Source organism: Lathyrus oleraceus, chromosome 6 (genome assembly GCF_024323335.1).
Source record: "Lathyrus oleraceus cultivar Zhongwan6 chromosome 6, CAAS_Psat_ZW6_1.0, whole genome shotgun sequence".
Classification (NCBI taxonomy): Eukaryota; Viridiplantae; Streptophyta; class Magnoliopsida; order Fabales; family Fabaceae; genus Lathyrus; species Lathyrus oleraceus.
Window position 1 is genome coordinate 426,293,059 of NC_066584.1, and position 10,298 is coordinate 426,303,356.

A 10,298-nucleotide genomic window follows, 5' to 3' on the forward strand; every position below is an offset into this window, starting at 1 on the left:
GGACCCTTGCATTTGGACCTTTCTTTAATTCTTCACCCAATGCTCTAACTTGGATTTTCATCTTAACTTGCAATCTTTTATTGCAACAATAACATTCATGGTACTACCTTAGAGAGACATGCTCTTAATCCCATTATCCAGTTGTTAGCCTATGTCACTTTGCACACACAAGGTTTTCTCTTGGGCTACCTTACAATGAGATCCTTTATTTCTCGTATTTGTTTCCTTGTAAATATCCATGTACATCACCATTTCAAAATCAATAAGCAATAAATCATTGATCCAACGTTAAGCGGCATTTTCTCAATCAAATTCAAAAATATAATAAAAATCCGATTAGAATTGTGGGACACGAGCCTTAAGTGGTGGAAAATGAGTAAGAATGGAGTTCTCCTACCCTTACTCTGAGTATTTTGGACACAAGACGCTTAGCTTGTTGTTTAAAATATCCACCTCTGCCCATAATCTTTAGTATAATTCTAATAAAAAATATCTCTTTTCAAAAACCCTAAAAACATCAACCCATCAGATCTCATTTTTGTGCCGCATCACTCTGGAAACCCTTTTTTCAAGGTAAAATCAACCAACACACAAATATTTTCTACTCCAAACTACAAAACTCTGATTCTTCATATCCCGATGAATGATACGTAGGCACAAGGGCTCCAATCCTTGGCGAGCACAATAATAAAAAATCCAATCTCATTATTTTCCTCCTTTTCCCAAATAATAAGTAAGCATTAGAATAAAATAAAATACCCATGAACGCAGACAACATAAATGGTTCCCATGGAATACCATGGATGTGAGGGATACTAATACCTTTCCCTCGCATAACCGACTTCTGAACCCATATTTGGTTACGAGACCAATCATTTTCTATATATTTCTTTTCATTAGAGGATTTTATCGGCTATTTTCCCTTTCCTCTCATTATATGAGGAATAAATAAAAATTGGTGACGAATATATGTTAGTTAACATATTGGTCAGTTTTTGCGTAGCGACAGCTGACGACTCTTCTGGGGATACAGTTTCCCTAAGCAAGTCAAGGATATCTTTTATCATAATAAAATTCAATAGTTTTCTCTATTCGGTGAATTCCAGAGTTTTATCTAACATGTATGTAACTTGAAAACTTGTGTTTTTCGTTCTAGGTTTAGCGCTTGCTAACCCTTCGTGATTTTGACTGCGTCTAAAGTATCTATCATTTGAAATTTCAAATGGAAAAGTCCTCATTACCGGGTGTATGAGGTTTAATATTTGAAAATTTGGAGAAAATATAAGGGGAAGGACATGGATAAATAAATTCCAATTCCAACCTTTTAAAGAAGCATAATCACCAATTTTATATATACTAGAGTAGGAAGAAACAAAATTGTACATATTTGATAGCTTATCAAATCCCAAAATCTAGTCTTCATGCCAAAGTATGAAATAACGGCCATTAATAATTACCCAAGACATACCATTATTCATAAAATTTCAATTACGTTCTATACCCCTTTATATATGCAAAACTTTGAGTCCACAATGAATGAAAGGAATAGTTAAATTATCACATCTATATTTATCTTGAATAATTCTGACCCATATAATATTTGTTTTAATCATCAGATCCCACTCTAGCTTCATCGTGTAACCCATGATAATACTTCTTAGACCGTGGAGTTTTATACCACCCACCTATTTTGGAGTACAGTTTTTTTTTCAAGGACTAAATGACCTTCTCCAGCATTAAAACTAGATGCCCAAGTAAAATTTATGCAAAGTCATTCGACTTCATAAGAATGAGTAAATGTGTGAATGTAGATTGAATGACATAAATTATAAGACCCGTAATACAATTTTGAGCAAGAGTAATGCGACCAATTATAGAAAGAGAGTCATCCTTCCCGATTGATAACTTACATTTAACATGATCCATAATGAAAACATAACAATTTTCTTCATACAACTTCTAAATAGGGATGTCAATTTGCACCTGTTAGTAGGAATCCTCACAAGGATTTCCCTGTTTGGGCTCCCAAAGATGGGAAGTTTTCCCCCGTGAGGGAGGAGATGGGGAGAAAAATCCCCCTTGGAGCACTTAGAGGATGAGGATGAGGAATACATCATCCGCTCAACGGGATCCTCGCCCTGTCTATTTTAAATATATTTAATTAAATATATAATTTATCTTTTCCTTTAAAATCCTAACAAAAATATGAAGTGTTCCTTTCTTGTATTTGTTTTATTCTTGTGAAGAACTATAATAATTTATAGTTTTTGAGGCATACTATTATTTATTGTGCCTCTCTTAGGCCTAACTTTAGACCAATGTGCTTCAGGCATGTACCTGAACAATTAAGAAAGAAAATAGATTACCGAAGTCAAACTATAATGCTCATAGGCTATCATTACTATAATGCTAATAGGTTATCATTCGATTGGTGCATACAAGTTGTACTCACCAAATAATGATAAACTAGTGATCAGTCGAGATGTTCTAGTGGATGAAAGCGAAGGGTGGGATTGGATTCAAGGATCAATTCGACAAGAATCAGATACTGTCACAATTGTGTTTGAAGAAGACCAACAAACTGAAGTCCCAACAAATCGAAATGAAGAACCATCTGAGCAAAATGTTAGAAGATAAACTAGAGTAAGAAATGAGTCTACAAGGCTAGATAAGTATGAGATGTTTCTAGATCAAGTAGACGATGTAGATGGTGACTTAATAGAATAAGCGATGATGATGGCTGAAGCAGAACCAATCAATTTGGATCAATCCATAAACGATTCGAATTGGTTGGCAGCCATGAAAGAAGAACTCAGGTCAATCGAGAAGAACAAGACCTGAGAGCTTGCCGAAAAGTCAGTCAAGAATCTAATTGATGTGTAGTGGATTTACGAGCTAAAACGAAGGCCGAATGGAGAAATTGCCAAGTATAATGCAAGACTAGTGGCGAGAGGTTTTCTGCTAAAACCTGGTATTGATTTCGATGAAGTTTATGCACCTGTTGCAAGGCTAGAGACAATCGAAATTGTTATGTCGACAACAACATACAGTGGATGGAAGATACATCAGTTGGATGTAAAATCAACATTTCTGAATGGACCTCGGAAAGAAGAAGTTTATGTCAGTCAACCACCAGGATTCGAAATCAAAGGGTTGGATTCGAAGGTGTACAGATTGAGGAAAGTTCTCTATGGTTTGAAGCAAGCTCCAGGAGCTTGGATTAAGAGAATAGATGGCTTCCTGATCGAAACAGGTTTCACAAAGTGTGTCTCTGAACATGGAGTGTATGTCAATGATGTCGACAGGGTCATTCGAATCATCATATACCTGTATATAGATGATCTTTTTATTATAGGTGCAAATGAAGTCGAGATAAGAAAAGTCAAGATGAAGCTGATGCAAGAGTTTGAAATGTCTGGCCTAGGGAAGTTGTCATATTTCTTCGGGACGGAGTTCAAAGATACATGTGAATGAGTGTTCCTGCACCAAAAGAAGTATGCCCAAGATATCTTGAAAAGATTTTCTAGATAAGAAATTGTAATGCAGTTGCTATGCCATTAGAAACTATAGCAGAGTTGAGGAAGGAACATATAATGAATTTGTAAGTGTGACACTGTACAAAAAAATCATTGGATCCTTGAGGTATCTTTGCAATACCATGCCAGACATTTGTCAAAGTGTCGGATTGTTAAGTAGGTTCATGGAGAAACCCCAAGGAAGATGAAGATCAACATAGATGCGGAAGTATATGACTACACTAATTCAGATTTCAGTGGAGATCAAGACGAAAAAAAGAGTACTGCATGATACATATTCATGATAGAAGACACTCCAATCTCATGGAGCTCAAGGAAGCAAAGCATTGTGGTTTTGTCATCATGTGAAGTTGAGTATGTGGCTGCATCATATGCAGCATGCCAAGCAGCATGGATAGAGATGTTCCTCGAAGAGCTTAAGATAATGGAATCTAGAAAAATGAAGTTATTTGTCGACAACAAGTCAGCTATCGACCTAGCGAACCATCCAGTGTGTCGAAGCAGCTAGTCGAAGTTGTAGTAGTCAGTTGTATTCGACATAGTCGAATGCAACATATAATAATGTTGAAATGTAACTTGTGATTTTGTATTTTACATTTTGTATGTTTTGGGCTTGGATCAATTTATATAGTTTGAGCATGAGCTTTAGTTTCCTATATAAAGAATTTTGTATGATGCAAACTAAGAACTTCACTCATTCCTAATTTTTCATAATTCAATTTTATGTTTTCTCTCTTTTCTCTCTTCTTCTCTTATTTATCTTTTATTTTTCTTGAAAACTTTTGAGAAAACCGTTACCTCCATAAATATTTGAAGCACCCTAATGAAAACAATAACCAACACTGCAAGTATGTATGGCAATCAATACGAAGAATGTTCATTGTTTGGTTTATCTCACAGACAATCAATATGGGAAGCATCAACACACTAAAAGATCCAGAGTCAGACAATCAAGAAAATATATATTTGCTCAGAAAATATTTCCCCAGAAGAAAAGAAAACTTCAAAGGGCATATACAGAGTAAGGAACTTATTACTAACTAATACTCAGTAGAAAGAACTGGTTCAAATTGGCAATCTAAGTAGTTCAGTTTTTTTCCTTCGCCAGGACCTTGCACACATCATTTCAGCAGCACAAAGCAAAATACAATGTTACCTCCACAATTGCCAATGGTAAAACTAATATTAATGGTCCAATAACGAATGCAGCACATAAAACAACAAATTGGGCATGATTTATTGAATAAAACTACTTATCTGTCCTTAAAGTGAGCAGGAAAATGGAATTTACAAAAATGACCCAGGCCTACCAACTTTTCTTTTATATATTGAAGATTAAGATAAAATACAATCTAAAACAAGTCTACACCATGGACTAACTGTCATTAGGCAAATATCATACAATTTTTACAGATATAAAGGAAGAGCTAATGGGAAAGTGTCCTCTGCAGGCTGTGTTCACTCCTCGCATATCTTAGCATGCCATCATCTTTTCAAAAAAATTCCTTCAAGTTGAAGGATTCTGCCTCAATGAGTGTAGAGCTGATGCGGTTAATACTGCGAATTTTGTTGTTCCAGTTTCTCAATCAAGGCTTTCTTTTCATCATCAGGGAGAGAATTGAAAGTGAAAACGGACTTGTCACCGATATCATCCTTAATGTTAAACACAAGTCAAAGATAAGGTAATTTGTGTGGAAAATGAAGATATCAATTTCAAGAACAAAATCATCAGAAGTAATTTACCTTGATGGGCTGAGTGAACTTCCTTCCAGCAAATATCACAAAAAGACCCATCCATAAAGCAAGCAATGTAAGTTTAGCTCCATCGTCCATCAAACCGGACTGCAAATTTTAGAGTCAAATTTGTGCGGGGGGAGAAAAATAAACAGATGTCATATATATGGGGCAATCAGTAATAGTGATTATAACAATCCTCAAAATCTGCTTGACCAATGAAGGTAAAGAGATGCAGACATTGCGAAATGCATGGACTCGAATAATAGCATCAAAAGAATTACGGTAACGGGTTTTGAATTTAAGGATAAGGGTTCAGTGAAACCATAATAAGATTCCGTTACTCTTAATTGGATCCTCTGCAACCCTGCAGTTCGGTCCAACTCAATCATGGTCATTGGACATGTTGCAATGCAGGGTTACAAATAATTTGGGTTCAGATTATGTACACTATACATTCACTAAAGTTGAAATATGAATCTTTAGGTCTTCATCTTACAAGTCCAATCTCATGATTGTAGTAACTATCTCATATTTTGAAAACAGTGAATCCAAATCCTTAACTAACAAATTTGAAAGAAAAAAACACAAGAGCCATAGGATATATAGCCTATAAATTAAACTAAATAGGCAACATGTTTAATGGAGCACTTTAGAAGAACAACAGAAGAATACCAGATGCCCGAGAAGAAGTATCGGAATAATAAATGTGAGAGCTCCCGCTTCTAGCTTGCCGTAGCAGAGTCCTGTTTAAAGAACACAAGAAAATATCAATACAATTCATACTTATTTTTTTCTTCTATCCCACTAATATTTAATGGTAACATAAAAAGTATATGCATTTAATTGGACATCACCTTCCTTGAAAACAAGTCCTGTCAAAGCAGCGAAAAGAGGACCGACAAGCCAGACAGCTGATGGGTTATCAACAACATATTGTACTAGAGTTTTATTAGCAGGTTGTGCAAGGTAGATGTAGGTTGCAGCTGATCCTAGAACCCCAAGGCCCCATAATGCTTGTAGAGTGCGCTTGATTTCAGTCACATAGATATGAATCAAGAATAATGATAAACCCAATCCACCTGACCCGATGACATATAAAAAATCTTGGTTTTGCTTGAGAAATGAAGTTATGTTATCGGGCAAATAGGCAGCCGATGCGGCAATGACAAACGATGCAGCAGCTGTCACTAATCCTGATCTGTACGAAATAACCTGCCATGAGCATAGCTATCATTATATATACATAGCATAAGCATAAAAGCTTTCAAACTGCAACTGTATATGTAACATATATAGACTACTACACAGTGTGTGTTGGTGCTGTGTTTTCATCTATACAACAAAATTATTTGAGAATTTCGAAATATGTGGTTGAGTTCAAAAGCTTGTAATTGAGTCCTGAAGTTGCCAATTATTTGTAATTGGGTCCCTACCCTACATTCGAGGAACTAGTTACAAACGACAAAACACTTAAAAGTTCATGAATCAGATTGTAAACTACTTTTATATTAGTAGATTATAGAAAAAGAATAAAACAATTGTTATTCCATATGGGTAAAGGAATTACAGTGATGGCAATATAAGTGTTGAGTGTGATGAAACTAATCTAGCACTTGATATGGTAATACAAGCTTATAAGTTTATAAGCTTGATATAGCAGTTTTTTTTTTCTAAATTTAATATCCGGCCTTGAGACCGACTAATCTTACGGGTTCAATCTCACCGTCTCCTAGTGGACTAGGGGGTCATTTAAACTCAGAGCAAAGCTCAATAAGAATTTGTCCAACACGGAGATTGTTAGCATCTAGCGGAATTAGAACTTGAGACCTTGAGAGGAGCACACTCTCAGGTCCCAAGTCTTCACCATCAGCCCAACCTCTAGGAGTTATAACAGAAATAACAGAAAACAATCATCTTATCATTTGTTCGCCAGTCCTAACTCAACTAACAAAAACCGATATTGTTAGTTTAGAAACCATCACCCAGATTTGAACCGGAAACATCACACTTATCTATAAATTTCTAGTGGTTATTGGCACTTTTGTGTACAAAAAAAATCAAATTATTTAACTTAGAGACCCAATTACATTGACAACTTTACCATTCATTTAAAAACTTAGTTAAGATATCTTAAACCTCTAAGTAGTGCAATAAACTCAGGAGCATTCAAACATTAACACCGTCTCATGTTATTTGTATTCTAGAATATCAATGTAGCATTAGTTACTTACATTTCTACTAATACTCTTATTTACATTTCAATCAACTTAACTACTACATTAATTACTTTATTATAAGAGTATTTTGATATATATAAACTTTTTTTTATCATTTACTCAAAAAGTTCATTTATTTATCATAAAATGAATAGCACACTAAGTAACAATTTTGTAAAAAAAGTGTAGATAGAAATTGAATGAGGAAAATTTGAATACCTCTTGAACATCGGAGGATTCAACTGTCCAGGGGCCATAAACACCTTTATAAACTACGGTATCGCTCAATGAACCTTGCGGGTTTTCTCCGACCGCTTTACACCTTACAGACCCAATTCTGATTCTTGAAGAAGGTGTCCGACCGCCATAACATAACCTGGAGGAAGGAATCCGAAGAAGAGCAGGAGGTCCTACCGTTACTGATGCAGCCACAGCCGCAGTGCTCAATCCTTGCAACGCCATATTCTGATTTTCTCTTTCGAATTGAATTGCAGTAATATAATAATAACCTCGTTTCTTATTTGTGTGGTCATTACCTATTCAAATTCGAGTCGTGTCGTGCAACTATCTTAGGTGCAAAACTTCTGCTCTCTTTATTTATCTTAAGCTAAAATAATTGACCCAATGGTATTTGGATTTGCGTGGTTTTCTCTATTTTTATAGATGTGTCATTAATAATTGAAATAAAAGAAATATTTTTTAATTAGATGATAAATAATAATTATTAATTAATATATTTTTAAGAGATTTATTGGACTTTCTAATATTTTCTCGTTTTAACGAGTGATGACAAGTGTTATTATTTTTACGGAAACAATATGAACGGTAAAATGCTGAAAGTAAGTGTAGAAAAATAAAAGACGCCAAAATGTATACTAGTTTTCTTTTTCAAACAAGTATACATCTAGTCTCCTCACACCCTGTGAGAGATTTCACTATGTTAAAACTTGTACAATCCTCACACCAAGGTCACTCAGACACTTATCTAACATACAAGAAACCACACCATTTTCCTTTACACTTGAATAAAAAACACATCACTTTTTATCTCAAACAAAGATCACTCAACATTTGTGATCCACAATACAAAATATTGTAAAGAAGAAGATTCAATATGTATCAATTCTTGAGAATTGATCTTTCCTTCAATTTATACAATATACAAGAGTAATACTTAAGTACTCGAAATTTTATGAGTGAAACTTTAATGATACTTGTAAAAGTTAATGCAGAAAGTTTCACAGAAAGTATGACTTAAGTAACTTATTTGAAAATTGAGAAAGTTTTGAATTTTAAATTATTGAAGGAATGATTTTTGAAGTTCAGAAACATTGGTTATTTATAGTGTGAAAAACACCCTTTTGAATCAGTCTAAAATCATCAAGCATTTTCATGATTCAATGATCAAGTTTGGAAAACGTTGGAATGTAATTTTTCATGAAAAAGTGTCACTGCTTTAGTTGTAACCGATTAACACATCATCATAATCGGTTACAGTTGAAGCTAAAACTGATTTTCAAAAATATGTGTAGTTGTAACCAGTTATAGGATTTGGTTAACCGGTTATAGCTGAACAGATTTCGCAAAAAGTGAATTTTTCGTGTGTGTAACCGATTACAGCTGATAGAAAATATGAAAGTCAGTTTGTAACCAATGTTAATTAATTGACTAAGTTTCAAAAACACTTTAAAATGTTTAGAGATAAAATATGCAGATTTTCTGAGCAACTAATGTATTAATCTATGCATATTTGTAACATATACCTTATGTGTTTGATTAATTCCTCAAAGTCCATTTGTCTCTTGTTGATTACTTGAATTCCAAGACTTATAGCAAGAGATACTTGAAAGATATGATCTATCTTTTCCCTTCATTTATAATGAAATTGATCTTGAGGCATTGTCTTCATCAAAACACAAAACAATGTTGGAGAAGCTTGTCTTCACAATGTTGTTTTATGGTGAAGTTTGTGTGAAAATGCAGCCTGATTTTGTGGGATTCCAAAGTTGAAAATTCGTGGGACTCCCCATGTGCAAAGATGATTCCATGTATGATGTTATGTAAGGCATTCATGTATTTGATTGTAATATGATGTAATGAATGAATAAAATCAATTAATTATTTTTCAATTTAGTTTTAATTCATTTCCATTTATTTTATTCGCTTTGGTTTAAAGTTGATTAATGATGATCTTATGTTATTGATGTTGTTTCATGTTTGAAATTTAACCTTGATGATGATGATTGTATGGTAATGTAAATATTCCCATTCCTTTATTCACATGCATGGTGATGAAGAAAGTAATACGTGCATGGCATGAACATGGTATTACACTAGAATGAGCTTTGTTATTTAATTTTGCATGATAGGATGGACGTATGAATGATACTTAAATCATCATCACATTTTTGTACACTTTTATTCATTTAATTTTGAAATACCATGGTAAAATAAAAAGGAGTGAATGGATGGGAATTTCATGCAAATTTTAACCTAAGCAAGATCACCTTTTCTTAGAATTTTCATGACTTTCCAAAAGAATCTTCAAATTCAAGAAACCACCTTTTGATAAAATGGCTTAAAGCCTAAAAAAATAGTAAATGAAAGGATATGAATGAACAAACAATGAATTCTGAAATTAGGGCAAGTAGATTCAAAATGGTCTAAAAGTTTACTTTTAACTGAACTAATGTATGAATGATTGAACAATGATGCAAATGTTCCGATGGATGAATGAAATGATTTTGGAAAAAATTAGGGTATGATAGGGTACACCGTCGGTGATGGCAGCGATATGCCGATGTTTGCC

The 10,298-nt window shown here is 34.1% G+C and overlaps 1 protein-coding gene across 1 annotated transcript; it reads right to left on the minus strand.

Annotated features, from left to right (window-relative positions):
- Positions 1–4,749: 4,749 nt before the first annotated feature.
- LOC127092722 (uncharacterized) lies at positions 4,750–8,118 on the minus strand. The gene is made up of 5 exons (XM_051031607.1): positions 7,709–8,118; positions 6,128–6,485; positions 5,946–6,016; positions 5,280–5,378; positions 4,750–5,189 (listed from the first exon to the last, which is right to left on the minus strand). Exons 1-5 carry the CDS (start codon positions 7,949–7,951, stop codon positions 5,088–5,090), a joined length of 873 nt encoding a protein of 290 aa, XP_050887564.1. The 5' UTR covers positions 7,952–8,118; the 3' UTR covers positions 4,750–5,087.
- Between the last annotated feature and the right edge of the window lie 2,180 nt (positions 8,119–10,298).

What these genes read in the sequence shown, in the direction of transcription:
- LOC127092722 (XM_051031607.1), bottom strand. Translation starts at nt 7,951, where the DNA reads ATGGCGTTGCAAGGATTGAGCACTGCGGCTGTGGCTGCATCAGTAACG. An exon ending in AATCCTCCGATGTTCAAGAG is followed by an intron (nt 6,486 to 7,708) that starts GTATTCAAATTT and finishes TGCTCATGGCAG; the next exon opens with GTTATTTCGTACAGATCAGG. An exon ending in TACTTCTTCTCGGGCATCTG is followed by an intron (nt 5,379 to 5,945) that starts GTATTCTTCTGT and finishes TAAAATTTGCAG; the next exon opens with TCCGGTTTGATGGACGATGG.